Here is a 22,138-nt window from a genome sequence, read left to right on the forward strand (position 1 = left end):
TGAGGCTGGAGTTCAGGGGAGAGGCTGGAGGCATAAATTTAAGAGTCACTGGCATAGATAATGTATTTAAACCAGACACAGGACACAGTCCCAAAAGGGAGTAAGTGTAGTTAAGGGAAGAGAAGGCACTTTTGTATTTAGAGACTGGGAAGAAAAGTGGGAATCTAAGCAAAAGAAAATGCCTTCATCTCTTGCTGCCTTTAATTTTTTTACATGAAAGAAGTTTATACATTTTTTTTAAAGAATTGGTGTCAAGTTGAGAAACATCACTTTCCTTAGAAAAGAATGAAAAAGGCATCTGCTATCATATTTTAATCTCAGTGTCTGGAAGGTGCCATGACTCAGGCTTGGCTATGTTGAAGCACATTAATCTACCTTAAATGATATTTCTTACCTTTGCAGTAAGTTTAGCTTTGCCTCCTGGGTTGTAGTTACCAGCCTGTCACAGCTTACAATTTATGACAGGTTTGTGTCATGGTGGGCATCTTTTTTTCTGGCTGTTCATTTCTGTTGTCATTAGGATAGTGGAACACTGCCTCAGATGTTAATTCAAAGTCTGGGCTCGTTGAACTTGGTTGGTGAGCTTAGACACCACGTCATTAGTGCTTTTATAGATCTCAAAGGAAAGTCTCAAGGGGTTGAGAAGATGTCACTGATAGTAAGTACTCAAGCTCATTTTGCTTCTGTTGATGCACCAGTTCCCCTGAACTAGGATAAGAAGTCTTTGCTGTGGAGGGAACTCCTTAAGAATCCATTAGGTGATTTATTCCAGGGCCCATTCACTCTAGATCAAGCTCTTCTACTCATACACAAAATAAGGATGTTACTTGTCTTGTCAAATTCTTGTTTGAGGAAATGAGTAATTTCTAACTAAACTGCCTTTCAGATTCTGTTGACAGTAATTTGTTTTTAAATCTTTCTTTTAAGCAGCTGGCTAATCCTAGCACCCATCCTCCCAGAGGTGAAAGCATATTGGGTTTTTTGGGGGTGGGGTGTGTGTGGGGGTGGAAGTGGGGGGTGGTATATTTATAACAAACAAAAGCAAAGAAGTTTAGAACTTCAAAGGGAGTATAAAGATATCTGGCCCAACACCATCATTTGACTGAGGAAGACAAGCTTTGGTCACTTTCTTCAGACTAGGGTTAGCTGTTAGCCAGAATGTGTACTAGAATGCAGGTGTTCTAAAGTCAAGGGACTTCTTTTTTAATGGACAAACATTATTTGATCATTTTTACTGTGTAATATTTGACATATACAGAATAATATATGTATATATGTGAACTATGAAGCCCAATAATAAAACAATTCCCCGTGGACCCACCACCCAACTTACAACCTAGACCATTACCAACATTGCTGCCCACCGTGGTTACACATGTAACCACACTCCTAAGATTACTCATATTGATGGGTACATCTGTATGTATTTTTTTCATTGCTGTGTAATATTCACTGTATATTTCATTGTGGAATATACCATATCAGAGCCCAATTTTTTATTATAAAAGTTTTCAAACATACAGAAAAGTAGGAAGAATAGTTCAGTGAACACCAATGTACCATTCACTTTGACCCAATAGTTGTTATCATTTTGCCATATTTGTGTTATTTTTCTGAGCACTTCAGTGTACATTGGAGATATCATGACCCTTCATTCCATATAGGATTCAGCCTGACTCTCTTTCTAATGATATTCTCCTGCATAACTATCATTATTACACCTGAGAAAATTCACAAGGTGTCCATGATAATATCTGTTCAATAGCCCATCACCAAATTTTCCCAATTGCTTCAGGAATGTCTCTTATAGATTTGCATTTTCAAATCAGGATCCAATCAAGGTTCATATAAATGCATTTGATTGTTCTGTCTCTTTAAGTCTCTTTTTAAAAATCTCTAAAATACCCCATCTTTGTTTCCCAAGCCACTAACTTTTAAAAAGATTTAGGCCAGCTGTCTTAGAGAGTGTGCCACATTCTAGATTTGTCTGAGTGTTCCCTCATGCTATTATTTAGCGTGTTCTTCTGTTGCCCGAATCTCCTATCTACTAGGGCTTAGGTCTCGAGGTATGGTTAGGTTCAGGCCAAACAGTTTTGGCACGGATACTTCATATAGGTAGTGCCATATATTTATGTTGTATCACAGCAGGTGGCATGTGCTAACTAGCTTGCCCTTTAGCAATACCAAGTTTGACTGCTTGGTTAAAGTGGTGCCTCCTCCATCTTTCCATTGTAAAGGTTCATTTTCCCCTTTGACATTCATAGCCCCCTCTCTTGTGAATAACCTCAAAGTCAGTACATTCATATTTAATTTTTCAAGTATCCAGCTGGTTTCTGTGAATGGCCAATATTCATGTACAGCCATGTCTAGGGAACAAAACTTAAGATCCATCTGGAAGTGCTATTTTTGGTTTAAGAACAAGTGAACAAGATGAGACTTATTTTTCTTGTGTGACTCAAAGGGTATTTCTAAAAGAGTAATTGGACAAATATTTTAAATAAGCATATAGATGGCCATTGTTATTACTTTAACAATATTCATTTGTAGGTATAGATTTGTTTGTTTAAAAAATAAACTTGGGCTTCAAAATCATACTGTTTGTTAAGTACGACTATGAAGTTGTACTTCTTAATCTATATTGGCAAAAGCTCATGACCTAAGTGCATGGGAAAATAAAAGATTACCTTTAGAAACTGAAATAATCCTGCCTGGAGATAGTTTCCCCCTCTCCCAGTGGCCTCATAAATAATGTATCTTATTGGAACAGAATTTAGAAAAAGTGAATCATACTCTGTATATGAGTTTTCAAATTCCAAAGTCCACCCAACATTAATAAATGTCTGTTTGAATTACCCAGCAGGCCTTCAGCACTCATTTACTAAGGAAGAACTTTCAGAACAGCAGTCTTTTCAAATGCATTCATTTATGTTTTCGGTTTTTTCACAAATTCCCCTCTACCCAGAATGACTTTCCTTCCATACATGTTATGCAGCTAAACCACATGCTTCAACAAAAGTGAAATGTTTAGTATTAGATGAATAAATCCCCTTTGAACTCAAGCTACAGAAGGAAAGACTTAATGAAAAGGGTACTTCGGTAAGAATCATTTCAGAATCTCAGATTGCTTGCTCATGAGCCATACATTCAGTTTTTGAAAAATTAAACCTGTTCACTTGTAAAGAAGTCAGACTTGGGACCTGCTTGGTTTGTTAGCCTAATACCATAATGTGTTACAGAACTGCCATTATTTTGTTAGAGAACAAAATCCATGGGTACTGTGCCTGTGATAGCTTTGAGCTCCAAAATACATGTAATGTATCCTTGGCTGTCATGCTTTAAACATAAGGAAGTTTAAAGTACCCTATTCTTAGCATCTGTTTTCTTGTGGTTTAGAAGCATTACAGTAGTATTTAAAAGATAAGCCTCTTTTTTTCCTTAAGGTAACTTTTTTTGAAGCGTAACATTTGTACAAAAAGGTACATAAACCCTAAATATATAAGCTGAGTGAATTTTCACAAAGTGAATACACAAGCGCAGTCACCATTCAGATCAAGAAAAGAACATTCCCAGCATCGCAGAAACCCGTTTCTTTCATGCGTCCTCCTAGTCATCCTCACGCCCTCTTCCCCAGGAACCATCATCCTGACTTCTAACACTGTAGTTCTGACCTCTTACCCATATCCCACACCTGGCCTCCCAACATTTTTTCATGTGTGTGTTGTCAAATCATCAGTAGGAGCCTGGTTGTAAATCTCTGTATAATTAGAGAGTCTAGAGAAGTTACCAGTTTATCCAGCGGAATCTTCACAAAAACCATCGCCAAAAATGTGCCTTGGGCCAAAACTGGGAAGAAGAAAAAAGCAAAGAGGGAGGTGTCAGACCCATTTTGTTGGTAAAAGATTTCATTTAGAGCCAGTCTCTTCTTGGCATGGTGTTCTGGGGAACACAACATGGTGGAGTACCATGGCGTGATCACTAAGAAGTCTATGTTTGTTTATGAAGCAGGTACATTAACCCCTCTCTTATAGAAAAGTCACTTCTTCAGCATCCTCACCTTCTCAGAACCCATCCCAGGAACGAAGATGTTTACAAGAAGACCTTGTAAACTTTAGAGACAGGGCTAGTAGGCATGGTTTTCTGGTTTCCTGATTTCTGGCACATTAGAGGAGGGTGGGGCTGCTGGTTCCCCAACTGAAGCAGAAGCAACAGCTGACAAGCTGATAGAAGGGTGTGGTATTGAAAAGCCATAACAATCAGAACCAAGAACTCAAAAAGCTTTGCAGCCTGGGAACAAGCAGCCCCACAGACCTTCAGAGCCCCTGAGGACACCGCTGTGCATTAAATAATGCTCACAGTGATGATCCTGAGTAACTGTGAAAGGAGTAGACTGTGTTCAATTCACTTCCTGCAATGAGAAAAATTGCCATCACAAAAATGATTAGGGCTGGGCATGGTGGCTCACACCTGTACTCCCAGCACCTTTGGGAGGCCGAGGCAGGCGGATCACCTGAGGCCAGGAGTTTGAGACCAACCTGGCCAACATGGTGAGACCCCCTCTACTAAAAAAAAAAAATGCAAAACTTAGTCGGATGCGGTGGTGTGTGCCTGTACTCCCAGCTACTTGGAAGGCTGAGGCAGGAGAATCGCTTGAAACAGGAGGCAGAGGTTGCAGTGAGCTGAGAGGAAGCCACTGTACTCCAGCCTGGGCGACAGAACAAGACTCCGTCAAAAAAAAAAAAAATTGATTAGGAACCTGGTTCTGGAATTGGCTTGAATCATTCCAGCCTTTCATACTTATAGCTGTGTGGCCTTGGGCAACTTACTGAACTTTATCTATAAAATGGGGACAATAGCTTCTCTTCCTCATAGCATTGTTGTGAGGATTAGATGAAATTCTGAGTGGCATTCCTTGTAAGCTCTAGGGAGATGTTAGATGTTACTAATGTTTGGCACCATGACAAATGATTAGATGGAACTTTGGAGCAATTAATAATATAAATTAAAATAAGGGGACAAAGCCAGCCAAGGAGCAAAGTAAAAGATCAAGAATAGGGGCATATAATGGCTTTATTTTTCCTTGAGTCTAGTGTGATTCTAACACCTGAGTCCAACCATCCATTGTGTGGGTCTGTATCCTCTCCTGTTCTTTTCCTCTCATCCTGGGTACCAGACAGAAGGAAGAACTGAAACAAATGATGAGTTGTTTCCCTTTCTTTCCTTCCGTGGTGGCTATTTAGGTGGCTGATTTATGAAGAACCTGGATTTCAGGGTGTTCCTTTCATCCTGGAACCTGGTGAATACCCTGACTTGTCCTTCTGGGATACAGAAGCAGCGTACATTGGATCCATGCGGCCTCTGAAAATGGTAAAAATGAAATCCAAATGTTCTTGTGGTGATTGTCAGCTTGATGTAGTAATTCACAGGGTGTGACTTTGAAGCAATAAAGATGACTTTTAAGAAACAAATTTGTAGTAGATTAGACCTATTGCTCAATAGAAATCATGGAAACAATAACTTGCTAGATGCTATAGATTTAAAAAAAAAAAAAAAAAAGGCAGGTAAGACTATGTCCTTTGTCTTTAAGGCATTCTCAGCCCTGCAGGGCTGCAGATGGGTGCACAAAGCTTCAGCGCAGTGTAGGTTTAACAAGTGAGGAAAGTGAAGAATTAAACACTGGTGGAAAAACAGGACAAAGATACATACGATTCCAAGTTGTGGGTGATATGACAGAAAAGGGGGATAATTAGGAAAGCTTCATGCTAAATTAAATTCAGTCTTAAAAAATTAGTAGGATGATTTTTAAATGGAGCTGTCAGTGAATGCACTGTGTGAGCCAGGGTGCAGCCTGGGAGAGAGCAGGGCACGCTGAGGACCGGCTCGGCTGCTGTGACACGAGTGGGTGGTGGCTTGGGGGTCGCTGGGGCTGGACCAAATGAGTGTTGTCCTGCCGAGTATCTGCTGTGGAAGGAGCTTAATGCTTCCTCTCCCTTGTCCCAGTGTCTTGCTTTGTTCTTTGTCTCTTCTGCTAGACTGTCAGCTTTGGGAGAAAGCAGGCCACATCTGTCTTGTCCCCAGTGTTGAGCGCAGTGTGTGCTACAGCATAGAAGTTGTTCCCTAAATACCCACAGCGAGATGAGGCTCCCATCACAAACATGTTTTTGAAACTGTACTTCGCAGTTGTCTTCTGAGACAGTTTGAGACAAATTAGAAAGTTAGGAAGACAATTTTTTATGTTAATTTTACCCCTCCTTCCAAAGTATTTGGTTTAATTATCTGTATGTTTGCTGGTCTTAATGCAAATGATTTGGGCTTTTGTTTCTAAAATTAAACTCACTTTCAAAGAACAAAGTTTTGTTAGTTTTGTGAATGTATGAAAGAATTCATCCAGGTTTTAGGAGCAGTTTGTAATGATGATGAAAAATCTCCAAAGTCTATGGTGTTCCAACAGGATTACTTTTGAAAAGGTCATGTGCTTAGTTGTATAATCTCTGGTTTGCTGATAATATCAGTCACATTCCTTTTTCCTTTTTTTTTTTTGCTTGTTTTTTCATAAAAGGTAAGGAAACCAACACATTCTTTTATAATTATAGTTCATTTGGTGCCTTTGAGCATCCTTGGCGGTACTTTTTTTGAAAAGCTATTAAAGATATATTAATTTTAAAAAAATCCAAGTTTCCCATTGCTGATTTAAACTCGACCTATTTAATATTTTTGTGCAATATCTTTTTAATGTAATACCATTTCTCTGATTTTAGTGAGTTTTTTTGTTTTTAAAAAGCTTTTTATTTTATAACAACCCCCCATAGACTCATCCTTTGGGATGTTTTAAATTTTATTTAACAGTTTATCTAATTATTCCATGAGTCCTCCAGATCTTATTATGTGAACTTCAACACATAATAGTTTCGTAAGCCCTGGTTGCAAAATCAAATACCTGCAGGGGCCAGGCAGCAAATACAAATGGCTGAGAGTTGAACCGAAGGGAATGGTAGAAACGGCAACCCCGGGCCTGTGCCCAGCTGAAGGATAAACTGAGGGCAGGATCGTTAAATGCAGAAGCTGAAGACAGCGGCCTGGGAGAATCTGGGTCCAGAGATGTCAGCTCTTGGAACTGCTTTTTCAAGAGAAGTATGGATTTTTATGATAAATTTTCCAAGTTAAAAAAACTTACTAGGTCAAAAAACACTCCTACAACGCAGATCAGCTCATAGACTGCTTGTGCGAGGCTCCATTCTAGCCTGCCTTCCTCGTGTCTTCATCTGTATTGTTGGTAATTTTAGAACTATCTCACGTAAGTTAAACCGGAATGTAGTCACACTGAAATTCAATGGCTTACTATAAACTGCTATGGCTAATATAAAATGGTAATGTATCAGTGAAAAACTATTTTTCTTACTATGTTATTGTTTTTTTCAGGGTGGCCGTAAAGTTGAATTCCCTACAGATCCAAAGGTAAAAATATATATGTATTTTTGTATGTATGTATATGTAATTATTTAAACATATACACATATATATGTACTTAATGTTATTCCCACTCCATCTCTATGAAGATATTGCTTATGTGACTTCTCATATTAAACCTCTGTCACACATAAATGCAGCCAAAGGAAGTTGCCAACTTACACATGCCATCCTTCAGGGTGGAAGATGATGCTAATGGCACTGGTTATCACTAAGAGTACATTTATTCATGGCTCAGAAGGGTCATTGTTATATTGAGTTAACAATTTGCAGTTGTATTTACTAATTGCAGGGCTTCTTGCTGCTTGCCAGTTAGCCAGGAAAAAACTTTTTCAAGACAAACTTTTCCCTACTCCAAAATACCCTTTCTGCTATTCCCAATTCCCATATCGATGCCACACACTATAACTTTTTTCAATTTTGAATTTTAATACTACTTTAGAATCCTCTGGTTCCTTCTATGTGGTTCTAAATATCAGTTTTATATATACATATGTGTGTGTGTATATATATTTATTTTATATATATATATGTATATAAATTATTTTAAAACTGTTTGGAACCATGGCTTTGGGCTATACCACATTAGGGGAAAAAAAAAAAAAGCCAGATTTTTTTTTTTTCTTTTTACTATCTTATCAGATGCCATTATGTAGGGTTTTTTTTTTGTTTTGTTTTGTTTTTTTTGGAGACCAGGCCTTGCTCTGTCACCCAGGCTGGTGTACAGTGGCACCATCCCGGCTCACTGAAGCCTCGATTTCTCCAGCTCAAGCCATCCTCTTGCCTCAGCCTCCTGAATAGCTGGGATTATAGGCATGTACCACTACACCCAACTTTTTTTCTTTTTAGCAGAGATGAGATTTCACCATATTGCCCAGGTTGGTCTCAAACTCCTGAGCTCAAGTGATCCTCCTGCCTTGTCCTCCCAAAGTGCTGGAATTACAGGTGTGAGCCACTGTGCCTGGCATAGTTAATTTTTTAAAATATGATTAGAACATTTTATTTTATTTTATTTTATTGAGACAAGAGTCTCACTCTGTCGCCCAGGCTGGAGTGCAGTGACGTGATCTTGGCTCACTTAACCCTTCGCCTCCTGAGTTCAAGCAGTCCTGCCTCAGCCTTCTGCGTAGCTGAGATTACAGGTGTGCATCACTATGCCCAGCTAATTTTTGTATTTTTAGCAGAGATGGGGTTTCACCATGTTGGCCAGGCTGGTCTCGAACTCCTGACCTCAAGTGATCCACCTACCTCAGCCTCCCAAAGTGCTGGGATAACAGGCGTGAGCCACTGCTCCCAGCCAGAAAATTTTAATTTGTGTGTCAGGACTTAGTGATATTAAATGACTGATTTAATGTTAAGCTGTTGGGATACTTCTTACAGATTACTGGTATATCTCATTTCTATTGTAGGTAGTTGTTTATGAAAAGCCTTTCTTTGAAGGAAAATGTGTGGAACTAGAAACAGAAATGTGTAGTTTTGTCATGGAGGGAGGTGAAACAGAAGAGGCGACTGGAGGCGATCATTTGCCGTTTATGTCAGTGGGGTCTATGAAAGTTCTAAGAGGCATGTAAGTACATGGGTGACTTGTTAGGATTTCTTTTTTTTTTTCCCTAAATATTAAGTAATAAATGTGCCCTTTCCCCCCTAAAAACAACACTCCTGATTCTATAGTATGGTGAATTTTGACAGTTATGTCCACATTCTCCTCAGCCTATAGTGACTGGATTTAAGAAAGCAGTTTGAGGCTGGGTGTGGTGGCTCACACCTGTAATCCCAACACTTTGGGAGGCCGAGGTGGGCGGATCACCTGAGGTCAGGAGTTCAAGACCAGCCTGACCAACATGGAGAAACTCCATGTCTACTAAAAAATACAAAATTAGCTGAGCGTGGTGTTACATGCCTGTGATCCCAGCTACTTGGGAGGCTAAGGCAGGAGAATCGCTTGAACTCAGGAGGCAGAGGCTGCGGTGAGCCAAGATCGCACCATTGCACTCCAGCCTGGGCAACAAGAGCGAAACTCTGTCAAGGAAGGCTGATACACTGCCGTGTTCAAGTTGATCAAATCTACAACCTTGCTTATTAGAATTATGCTCCAAGCTATTGAACAGTTCGGTAGTTCGCTTTCTGATTTTTATATTTTTGCATTTTATAGATCTTGCACATTTCCCATAGAAGTGCACACTAAAATTGCTCTTGTAAATCACTAACTATTCATAATATTTCTGTTACTATTTGAAGTGAGTTTATCCAGTTTTGCTTGCTGAGGTTCTTTTGAGTCAGCCCTGATTAAACACACACATATACACACCACTCACACACACACTGCCTTTCCCTTTTTTATTCAACTCTGATATATGTCTCTTAGGTTATTTTCTTGGGGCCATTCTGTTATTCTCCTAAATTTTAAAGAATTCCAATGATAATAAAGCAGAAGTTCATGTCTAGCTTTATAACTATTTGTATTTTTCAATGAAATTGATATGTACCTTGAAAAAATGTTAACATGTCTGGAAATGACTACTCCTCATGTTCTTTATGTTGCAGTTGGGTTGCATATGAGAAGCCTGGATTTACAGGTCATCAGTATTTGCTAGAAGAAGGAGAATACAGGGACTGGAAAGCCTGGGGAGGTTACAATGGAGAGCTTCAGTCTTTACGACCTATATTAGGTGTAAGTAAAGGACAAGCTAATGGCTAATACTTGGTCTTCTTTGGATAATAAATGGCTAGCCTTTGAATTTTGATTTTTTTTTCTCAATAGGATTTTTCAAATGCTCACATGATAATGTACAGTGAAAAAAACTTTGGATCCAAAGGTTCCAGTATTGATGTATTGGGAATTGTTGCTAATTTAAAGGAGACTGGATATGGAGTGAAGACACAGTCTATTAATGTACTGAGTGGAGTGTAAGTGAAATAATCCAATTGGAATTTTAAACATGGGTTTTACCTTGGTTTGTTTTAAACTGGTAAGAGTCTATCACAGAGTAGGCATTCAATACACAAATATCTCAACAGCTTAACATTAAATTAGTCATTTAATAGTTGCTGTCATGATATTTTCGTTAACTCTCTTTAAAAATCTTTCTCATACCATCTCTTCTTTTTACGTTTGGGGTAGGCTTTGGGTATCATGATAGAAATCTACAGATCTGCTTCCCTTGTCATTCTGCACAGAAAGATAGTGAATTTTTTAAATGATGGAGATCAAATAATGATAATAGTAATCTAACATAAACCTGAGGCTGGGTCAAAGTCCCATGAGATTTTCCTGGGGTCCTACACCTGTTCCAGTATATTTCTTCACTATTAGTTTGACATAAAAATAATTGTTCTATGTAAGTGGAGTTAGCAGTTGACTGTTTTATTAGTGGTAAAGCAAGTTTTTGTTGAAAGATGTTTAGTCAAGATTCTTTGGGATGAAGTGGCTGCAAGCCAAGCTAAATTGGCTCAAGGGAGTAAAATGGAACTTACTTGCTTAAGTAACTAAAAAGTCCTGGAGAAGATTTTGCTTCAGGCATGGCTGGATGCCCGGCATCAAACACTATCAGAACTTGGTCTCTGTGTCTTGACTGGGCTTTTTTCTGTGTTAACTTGACTTTAGGTAGGCCTTTTGCATTTGGTGGCCTGTGGCCACATTTAGCTTTTGTTTTTTTTTTTTTTTGAGGCAGAGTTTCACTCTGTCACCCAGGCTGGAGTACAGTGGCAACATCTTGGCCCACTGCAACCTCTGCCTCCGGGGCTTAAGCGATCCTCCTGCTTCGGCCTCTCAAGTAGTTGGGACCACAGATGTGTGCCACCAGGCCTGGCTAATTTTTGTATTTTTTTTTAGAGACAGGGTTTTGCCATGTTGCCCAGGCTGGTCTCAAACTCCTGAGCTCAGGTGATCCACCCGCCTTGGCCTCCCAAAGTGCTAGGATTACAGGCATGAGCCACCATGCCTGGCCCCAGCTCATTTCTTGCAGTGGAAAGAGCTTCTCTTTTTCTCACAAGTTCCATGTTTGACTTTGCTTTCCTAGGCTTGGGTCATGTGCACATGCCTGAACCAATCACTGTAGCCACAGAGATGGCCGTGTCTGGGCTACATGTCCATCTCCAGAGCTGAGATGTAGGGTCTATCCCATAGGAACCACTTAGATATGAATGGGGTTGGTGGTTCCCCAGGGACATCAGAAAGAGTGGGGAGATAGATGCCAGATGGGCAAAAACAGCAGATGGCTGTTATAGGGAGTTACATAATTATTCTTATAATCCAGGCTAATGTCTATTCTAATTTGTTATAAGTGAGAGTATTCTCAAATAGTTACATGAAATAATGTGACATTGGTTATGCTGAAAGTGTTTGGTGTTAGGTTTTTGTTGTCATAGTGACATAGACTATTTGAATCATCCTAGCCTCAACCCCATTGTATCTCATGGGGCCTCCCACAATAGCCCTGGATATTTGAAATGTGTGTACAATGTACTAAAAGTTGATGAACATGCTTAACTTTTACTCTTAGTAAATAGAGTAAAAAAAACCTTGTTCAACAAGTTCTTGTCTAGGCCGTTGCATGTGGTGCCATTTTGGCAGAGTATCAGTGATTTCCGGGTATTCCATTCTTAGCAGGAAATGCCTACTCTTGGGTCCTATTCTGGAGCCCTAACATTTTAGAATCAGTAGCCTGTTTGCAAAAGCCAGAAGTCATCTGAAATATAAGCTACAAGGTATCTGAAATGTTGCTGGGGCTCTGCAGTATTTTAGATTGCCTTTAAAGCTAATTATTTAGGAGGAAAACATAGTGACCAACTTAGTCTGGTGAAACAGTTGTACATTTTGATACTCACCAGTTGTGTTGGTTCTATTAGTCAGAGCCTAGTCATCCACCCTGGCAGAGGAAGCAAAAGGATGCTGGGTAGAATGAATTCCCTTAGGTATTTTGTAGATGATGCTATTAACACAGGTAGAATTATTGTGCCTTGAGCCAATCTCCTTTCCTTTTTAACCCAGGCCTTGCTTACTTGAAATCAGTTTCCTTTATAAAGTGCTGCTATTATGTGTTTCTATTTTTAGTCATTTCTAATTGCATTTCCCGGCTTAAGTTTTTTTTTTTTCTGGCTGTAGCAGTTAAGTTTTGGTAGAAGAGGGAAGTTGAAGGGAGCTACATACACATACATGGACACACACACACACACACACACACCCCACTTCCTTTGAAATTCTTTGCATATGGAAGGGCTTTTGTATTTACCAGGGCCAGGTGCTTCCTCATATTTTGTTCAATTTGTCATTTGACAAGTATTTATTGAGGTCTATTATGTGCAAAGCATTGTATTATGTCCTCAAAGAAGTTATGGTATTTATGTAAAACATAATTATTGCTACAAAAGAGGTACAGATTAAATGCTCTGGGAATCCACAGCAGAGAGAGATTAATTTCCAGTCTGGACACAGGGAAGGAAGACTTTGTGGAGGAGGTGGCATTGGAATTAGGCCTGTGGGATAGGATAGGAAGGCTGAGATGAGCCAAGATGATGGAGGAGGACTACCTATTCACTTTTAATAGTTTCAAAGGAAAATTATTGTATTTTAATGTCTTTATTTTTATTGGCAATTAAGTATTTTAGCTTGGTTCTTTATTTCTTAGTATGGCATGCATTGTCAGAAAAAAACTCTTCTGAAGTTCTTGTTCCATGAAAGTATCTCCCAGGAGGCTCACCATCACATGGTTACTACATCCCCTGGGCAGTAAACTCATCATTAGTCCTGAAACAGAGAACAGCCTTCAGGAAGGATGCCCATGACACCAGCAACTGAGGTTTTTAGGAACTGCATTTGATTCTTACTGGAAATGTCGAAAGAAACTCCCTGCTTATCAGTTTCTAGTTCTATGCTATATTCTTGCTCAAATAGTGGAAACTGGGCTAGTTTTTTAAAACTAGGAGCAAAATGAAATATTTCTGGTATTCAGATGAAAACAAAAAGTGTTGTTGTTTTAAATTCTTTTTCCTTTGGCCTTCCACGGAAGGGCAGGTTTACCCTGCTGCCCTTATCTTCTGAGCAGTTATTCCACCAGGCTGGGACCTGCTAGTACTTGTGTACATGCCTTTTCCCTGTCTCCCCACCAGTCTTTAAACAGAGGAGTGTTGATTCATGTGTATAGAATACATCTGGACAAGGACAGGGAGGGATTTTCTTAAGAGCCCCAAGTGTAAGTTGTAAGTAGACTCTCGGATCATAGAGCAGAGAATCTCAGATCTGGGTTTTGCGGCTTCTCCCCTCCCCCACTCCCCCCTCTTCATGGGTGATTCATCAGGTATCTTGGAGGGAAAACAACACTACTGTCAGTTCAAGTAACATCTTAATAAATTGTTTTCCGGCTTCAGCTTCAGTGAATTAGAGATAGGCTTAGCTGGGTGTTGGGTATTTACTTACAAGTAGTTTAGTTTCATAGGAAAATACAGTACCCATACTTGTTAGTGAAAAGAATAGAGTATTGGCTAAAGCTGCTTCCAGGGCTGCCCTCTCTCCTTGGCATTCAGCCTCCCGCCTCACTGTCTTTTTTCCCTCCAAACCTTGAAGTCAAACAGAAAGGCCTTTAACCCTCTGATCTCTCTACTTGTTACAGACTCGGAGCCCTGGTGAGAACCCTTTTTTTGATGTGGCTCTACTTCTTTAATTGTTCGCTGTTTTTTTGAGTCCTAGTGTTTGTAACGTAGATTTTCTTTTTTTTTTCTTTTTTTTTAAATTTTATTATTATTATACTTTAAGTTTTAGGGTACATGTGCACAATGTGCGGGTTAGTTACATATGTATACATGCGCCATGTTGGTGTGCTGTACCCATTAACTCGTCATTTAGCATTAGGTGTATCTCCTAATGCTATCCCTCCCCCCTCCACCCACCCCACAACAGTCCCTGGTGTGTGATGTTCCCCTTCCTGTGTCCATGTGTTCTCATTGTTCAATTCCTACCTATGAGTGAGAACATGTGGCGTTTGGTTTTTTGTCCTTGAGATAGTTTGCTGAGAATGATGGTTTCCAGTTTCATCCATGTCCCTGCAAAGGACACAAACTCATCATTTTTTATGGCTGCATAGTATTCCATGGTGTATATGTGCCACATTTTCTTAATCCAGTCACGTAGATTTTCTTGATGTGCAGACACTCCTCCCACATAGCAGTGCTCCCTGCTCTGGCTTTACTGTTGCTTCCTTTCATGCTGGGGGTAAAGCCTGAGGCCCTGTGGGCGGAGGCAGCACATGCGGGTACCCGTGTGCTGTACAGCATCACCTGGTCAGCCCGGGGACCTTGACCCACTCTCCTACTTACACTTGAAAATACGAACTTTCACAAAGGTTAAGTGAGTTCTTCAAAGTTATCTGAAAGTTAATGTCATGGCCACAGGTGGAGCCAGGTCTCCTATCTCCTCACCTCTCAATGATAAAGAATAGGTTTTTAGGCCGGGAACAGTGCTTACGCCTGTAATCCTAGCACTTTAGGAGGCTGAGGTGGGTGGATCACTTGAAGTCGGGAGTTTGAGACCAGCCTGGCCAACATGGTGAAATCCTGACTCTACTAAAAAAAATAAAAAATAAATAAAAATAAAGAAAGTACAGGTTTTAAAAATTGCTAGGTTCTGAAATCAGGGGATGGCGGGTGGTAGGGGGCTGTATTTCCTGAAAGACTGAGTGGTGCATATAGCAGCTTCTCCATTTGGATGGCCGGGAGTGAGTGCACAGATGTTGGCTGTCATTAGCTACTTCTCACTGGAGATTTTGGCAGTGTTCTTTTTTCCTTGATGGCTGTTCATAGTCTAGTAATTACTGTACTTGAGTTTTTGTTTAAATCAGCCCTTTGGATAGTAAAATCATAATCTGCCCTAATTATAAAGTATGTGGACTGTTTTAGGCATGGTTTACTACAACAGTAAATGAAAGGGAACTTTCCAGGGCACATGGCAGGTTGGGTCACAAAGCGAGGAGAGCCTGCTGGGCCTCAGGACAGGTAGGTTCAGTCACCTTCTAGCCAATAGTCGATTGTGTCACCCTGGACAAGTCATTTCCCATTCAAAACAAATACCAACAAATACTTCCATGTGATGCTTCTTACCCATCTGTGGGCTTTGGAGGACAGAGATTTTATCTTTTTCATCTTTGTATGTCTAGTGCCAGTCTAGTTCCTGGTACCTGGTAAATGAATTAACTTACTGTGTCTTAGGTTTTTCCCATCTGTAAAATGGGAACACCAATACCTCCCTAGGAGATTAAATGTGATAACAGATGTGGAAACATTTTGCAAAGTTCTGATCACCCTACATAATACATACATAGATATTATTCCTTTAAGCTTTGAGAGGATCATGAGAGTGATGAATTAGTTGAAAAGATACTTAATGTCTTCAATATAATGGTATTAAGTATCTCTTTAATATAACAGAACTGAAAAACCTTTTCCTTTCAAAGACTTTATCTTTGCATAGGAAATAGCATCATTAAATTGGTTTTGTTGATTTTCCTGTGGGTGTAGATCACTTAAAAGAGAAAAAACATTCCAAGAGAGATTTATTTTTAGTATTTCTGTGAGTTTGCTCAATTTTGTTTATTTAATTTTTACATATTTATGTGATATGGGAAACACTGTTGGAAACAATCTTTTAGTTCTGTTCTGCATTTTTAAAAGCATTTCTTCTGTTAACTTCTTTTTCAGTGTGGTTTGTTGTGTAATAGACACAGCTTCCTAAGATTTTTCTGCAAAAATATTTTAAGGGTGAGAATGAAAGGACTTATTGACTGCTTATTAAAAGAACTAGGTTCTTCTTGAAAGTCCTGTATGTTTTGTTTCCTTAGAATACAATTAGGAAAAAAAAGCACAGAGAAGTATTGCCTTTGTAGCTTTCTCAAGGAATAGTATTTGATAAGCGAGAACACCAAAAAGTTCATGTCAAGATACTCTTACGCATACCATTTCTTTTGCATTAAATTTTTTTTCAACTCTTATTTTAGATTCAGGGAGTACATGTGCAGGTTTGTTACATGGGCATATTGCATGATTTGCTGAAGTTTGGGGTACGGTTGAACCTGTCAACCAGGTAGTGAGCATAGTATGCAATAGGTAGTTTTTCAAACCCCCCTCCCTCCCGCCCCCTTGTGTAGTCCCCAGGGCCTATTTTTTTTTCATCTTTATGTTCATGCATAACCAATGTTTAGCTCCCATTTCTGAGCAAGAACATCATAAGTATTTGGTATTTTATTTTCTGTTTGTGTTAATTTGCTTAGGATAGTGGCCTCCAGTTGCATCCAAGTTGCTGCAAAGGACTTGATTTCATTCTTTTTTATGGCTGTATAGTATTCCATGGTTTATATGTACCACATTTTCTCTATCCAATCCACCATTGATCAATGAACACCTAGGTTGATTCCACATCTTGATACTGCAAATAGTGCAGCAGTAAACAAGACACATGCAAGTATCTTTTTGGTAGAATAATTCGTTTTCCCCTGGGTATATACCCAGTAATGGGATTGCTGGGTTGAATACTAGTTCTATCTTTAGTTCTTTGAGAAATCTTCAAACTGCTTTCCACAGCAGCTAAACTAATTTACATTCCCACCAGCAGTGTATAAGTGTTCCCTTTTCTCTGCTGGCTTACCATTTTGATTTGTGCTATAGACAAACCCATCTGCTTCTAAAGGTTAATGGAGAATCAGAAAAATTAAAATTTCAATTGGCAAAACAAATGAAAGTTTCTGTATAATACATAGTTATCCAAATATGTGATCGTTTTATATGTAAAGTATGAACTCCAACAAGTTATTGCTTTTGTTTCTTAGATGGGTAGCCTATGAAAATCCTGACTTCACAGGAGAACAGTATATACTGGATAAAGGATTTTATACCAGTTTTGAGGACTGGGGAGCCAAAAATTGTAAGATCTCTTCTGTTCAACCTATATGTTTGGTAAGGAGTTATATTTTTGTATGAGAATATTTAACTGAATTCTGGATTTCCTTAATGTGTGTTACTGGTTCATGTAATGGTAATTGCTATGGAAAATATTCTGAGTTTATTTTTAGCAGTAATTGCTAATAATCTAGAAGAAAAAACTTTTTCAATGTGTTTGTTCTATTCATTTCCTTTTCTCCTTCCTTTAAAAATTTTTAGGATTCTTTCACTGGCCCAAGGAGACGAAATCAGGTAACTTTAAAAATATTCTTTTATATTAATATATGAGGGGCCTTCCATTGAAAAGCTGAACTTATGTTTCAAATGTCAGATATTTGGGGCCGGGTGTGGTGCCTCACGCCTGTAATTCCAGCACTTTGGGAGGCCAAGGCAGGCGGATCACTTGAGCTCAGGAGTTCAAGACCAGCCTGACCAACATGGGGAAACCCTGTCTCTACTAAAAAGACAAAAATTAGCTGGGTGTGGTGGCTTGTGTCTATAAGCTCAGCTACTCAGGAGGCTGAGGCAGGAGAATTGCTTGAACCCCAGGAGGCAGATGTTGGAGTGAACCGAGATCGCACCACTGCACTCCAGCCTGGGTGACAGAGACTCTGTCTCAAAAAAAAAAAAAAAAAAAAAGAATCAGACATTTGGGACATTTTGTTAGTTTTACTCATTTTCATGCCTGAAAGCATAATTGTATTTAAAAAATAAGATTTAAGTTTACTTTAATGGTTAATTGACAGTACTGACCCATGTCTAAATAATTCTTATAAAATGCTCTTATTGTATAAAGCTGAATTCTATATCATTACATTGACTCAGTTTATATTAATACATTGAGATTAATATTTCAAACAATAGCATCTAGTTATTGTGATGGTAAAATGAATTTTCATATTTGCTGTGTCGACACTAGACATTTTTTATGGTCTCACTCAAGCTTTCTGAATGCTGATTCTTAACACCAACTGAAGTGAACATTTGTTATTTAGGCCTTTTAATGGAAGTGTTCACAGAGCCATAATTATAGAGGAAAAACACCACTATAGCCTCCTTTATTGGCATTTACAGGATTCTGATAAGTCAGCAAGTATCTTCCATTGAGAAGGAAGGAAACTACACTATGTCTTTCCAAAATACTGTTTGTAGTTAATGTTAGAACTGATGAACAATGATTTCTGGCCACAATAAAGCTTTAAAATGCCTCACAGCTTCACAACAGGGTGTTCTATAGAAAGTTACCTCTGTTGTTGTATTTTACTTTGATGTCTCTGAATTAAATAAATAGTCATGAATGGTGCAGCTAACATGTTTCTAATTGACCATGAATGTAGACATGGAAAATTAAAGGATTTATAAAATTCATACCAGTTTACTGTAACAAAAGTCAACAGGTCATGTTTAGGTCATCATTTCAAAGGCTAAATTAGTTAATGTGTTTAGGAAAATAATTTTATGTGTTTCTGTTTACTTTTTCAAAGATTCACTTGTTTTCAGAACCACAGTTTCAAGGTCACAGTCAAAGTTTTGAAGAAACAACAAGTCAAATTGATGATTCATTTTCTACCAAGTCTTGCAGAGTTTCAGGAGGCAGGTAAGTAAAACAATGGCCTGGCAGAGCTGAATCACTGGAGTAAAACAGAATTCACACATCAGCAAGTATTTAGTGATGCCTGTTAGGTGCTTGGCACTATGTGAAACACCATGAGTCCAATGGTGTGCTTCGCCACATCTGAGTACCAGACGCCAGAGGAGACGGGCTTTGGGTTTGTTGGAGAAGCTGAAGATCATCTCATTGTGTAATGGAATTCAGAGCAGGTTCTTTACTCTGTATGTCTTTCCATCATCTAGAAAGGGAGAGTTGGGCTCTAGTTAATCCAAGGTACCTCCCAAGGTGGATTGTTTAAAGGACAGGATCGGCACTCTGCATTAACAGGAAGGTAGAAAGTGCACGCTGGAGTGGAGCTGGTGGACACGCGAATCAGGGAGCACACCAGTCCGGCTTGCTGGGAGGGCTTTGTACTGGGAGGAGAAGCAAAGCTGAGCACACTGAGTTTAGATGGCTTCCACGGGAAACACAAGACTCAGGGCAAAGGCAATGGGCTCAAAGTGCCATGCTGAAACAATCCTTGTACAAAAGCTTCAAGGAGAGGGGAGAGCCCAAGGTCAGGGAAACTCGGTCAGGAAAGCCTTGGAGCAATCTGTGCAAGAGGTGTTGAGGATTTAAGTCTCTTAATAATAGTAGTAATAGTGCCTTTAATTATGTGGTTCTTTATGGTTGAAATAATGCTATCCTATCCTCTAGTATTGCACAGCAAAAAAAAGCACTGACTTTGCACTCAAATACATAGATGGAGGCCAGGTGCAGTGGCTCATGCCTGTAATCCCAACACTTAGGGAGGCCGAGGCAGGCAGATCACTTCAGGTCAGGAGATCGAGACCAGCCTGGCCATCATGGCAAAACCCTGTCTTTACTAAAAATACAAAAATTAGCCAGGCATGGTGACACACGTGTAATCCCAGCTACTTGGGAGGCTGAGGCAGGAGAATTGCTTGAACCCGGGAGGCAGAGGTTGCAGTAAGTTGAGATCATAGCACTGCACTCTAGCCTGGGCAACAGAGCAAGACTCTGTCTCAGGAAAAAACAAAAAAAGCAAATACATAGATGGACAGTAAAGCTTCCTAGTTTGTTGGACATACCGCTACCACATCCCCACTCCTCTTTATCCCCTGCCTGCTTCATTTATTACCACCAGTCCTACGCATGTTGAAAATTACCTGTCTCAGCTCACTAGAGTATTAACTTCAGGAGAGCAGGGACTTTGGTTCTCTGCTGTATCCCCAGCAATAGAAAAGTACCTGACACACAATCCTCAAAAGGCATTTGTTGGGTTAAAAACAACAACAGGGCTGGGCGCGGTGACTCACACCTGTAATCCCAGCACTTTGGGAGGTTGAGGTGGGCGGATCACGAGGTCAGGATTTCGAGACCAGCCTGGCCAATATGGTGAAAGCCAGTCTCTACTAAAAATACAAAAATTAGCCAGGTGTGGTGGCATGCACCTGTAGTCCCAGCTACTCAGGAGGATGAGGCAGAAGAATTGCTTGAACCTGGGAGGCGGAGGTTGCAGTGAGCCAAGATCATGCCACTGCACTCCAGCCTGGGTGACAGAGTGAGATTCTGTCCCCCTGCCACCAAAAGAAAAGAAAAAGGAAAAAAAAAAAAACCCCACAAACTTCTAGGGAAGCATGGCACATCACCATTTTATGAATAATGTTGATACCAGACAGGCTAAGTGACTTGTCTAAGTCAATATAGTATTTTGACTCCTGGCCCAGTGCAGAGGTATTAGAAATGAGGATAGAGGAGTGTGCGAGAAATTTTGGAAGGAAATCAATAGACCAAATCAATAGGCCTTGGTGATTAACTAGTCACAAAGCTTGAAGAAGGATTATTCAAAGAGGACTTGAGGGCTTGAAGCTCCACTGGCTGGGCAAAGGTGGCACCCATGAGAAGAGCAAGGAAGGCTGGAGGCTGGGGAAGTCAGAAAGAACGTGGAGAAAGTTTATTTCCCAAATGCAAAGTTAACTGACTTATTATGAATATTAATTTGCCACAAGCAGAAATGCAATAAATATATCCAAATATTTTTGAAGAAATAACTCTGTTTGCCACAAGCATTGTGTTTATTTTATAGCAGGCCACCTCTAAAAATCAGACTTCTTGAATAGGAGTGCTCAAGTTGCATACTCTGTGCATGTGTGTGGTTTTTCCCATTGTAGCTGGGTTGTATATGATGGAGAAAATTTCACTGGTAATCAATACGTGTTGGAAGAAGGCCATTATCCTTGTCTGTCTGCAATGGGATGCCCGCCTGGAGCAACTTTCAAGTCTCTTCGTTTTATAGATGTTGTAAGTATGTCATTGTGAATAGTGTTGCAGAAATGTATGCCTCACATAGCTGATGGTCAGAGTGAGGTAACCAGCCGGTAGAACCTGCTCTTAAAGTAAGTTAAGGGCTTGGAGATGGAACTGTCCATTTGGCTCTGTGTACATCTAGTTTATTGATTCTAACTGGTACATGTTTTCCACCACCCTGTTTTACTCACTTAATCCTCATATGCATATCCCTACGAACCTGTGTGGGAGTCTCTTGGGACTATATATTAGGAGTAGAATTACTGGATTTCACATATAAGAACAGGCAGTTTCATTCAGTACTGCCAGATCCCACCACTTGAGACTCCCACTAGCAGTACACATTGTTGCCATTACTGAATATTCTCTTGTTCTAATTTTTGTCAACTTGATAGAATGAGCAGAAAGCATTATGTCATTGTTGGGTTAATTTGTATTTCACTATTAGTGAGGCTGGTATCTCTTATTTATAATTTGCATTTTCTATTCAGCCAATTGTGTATTGTATCCTTTGCAATTTGGCTTCCTCTATCTTTTGTTGTTATTATTGAAGAAATTCCTTATAGGTTTTTAGTCTATTATTATTCTGTATTTTAGAGATTTGCAACCAAATGACTTCTCCCAGTTTGTTACTATGTGCTAATCCAGATTATAGTGCCCTCTTTTGGACGGAAATCTTTCAGTTTGGTGTAGTGGAAGTAACATTCAATAGAACAAAACTGCAAGACCGTGTTCAGATATTAAAGTCTGGAAGTATCGGTCGTTTCTGACATTTTTATTAGTTTTTGGTAACTGCTTTCTCATAAAAAGCTTTAAACACACGTAGTT

General features: G+C 39.5%; 1 protein-coding gene across 1 annotated transcript in view; it reads left to right on the forward strand.

Moving 5' to 3' along the window:
• Nucleotides 1–22,138, forward strand: part of CRYBG1 (crystallin beta-gamma domain containing 1) — a 209,465-nt gene that overhangs the window by 173,513 nt on the left and 13,814 nt on the right. Inside the window, exons 9-17 of the mRNA XM_009242117.4 lie at nucleotides 5,238–5,364; nucleotides 7,417–7,452; nucleotides 8,874–9,031; nucleotides 10,009–10,135; nucleotides 10,226–10,371; nucleotides 17,277–17,403; nucleotides 17,608–17,640; nucleotides 18,873–18,985; nucleotides 21,175–21,304. Coding sequence (XP_009240392.4) covers nucleotides 5,238–5,364; nucleotides 7,417–7,452; nucleotides 8,874–9,031; nucleotides 10,009–10,135; nucleotides 10,226–10,371; nucleotides 17,277–17,403; nucleotides 17,608–17,640; nucleotides 18,873–18,985; nucleotides 21,175–21,304 — 997 coding nt within the window. The remainder of the gene's footprint in view (nucleotides 1–5,237; nucleotides 5,365–7,416; nucleotides 7,453–8,873; nucleotides 9,032–10,008; nucleotides 10,136–10,225; nucleotides 10,372–17,276; nucleotides 17,404–17,607; nucleotides 17,641–18,872; nucleotides 18,986–21,174; nucleotides 21,305–22,138) is intronic.

The sequence above is a fragment of the Pongo abelii genome, chromosome 5, assembly GCF_028885655.2.
Source record: "Pongo abelii isolate AG06213 chromosome 5, NHGRI_mPonAbe1-v2.0_pri, whole genome shotgun sequence".
Taxonomy (NCBI): Eukaryota; Metazoa; Chordata; class Mammalia; order Primates; family Hominidae; genus Pongo; species Pongo abelii.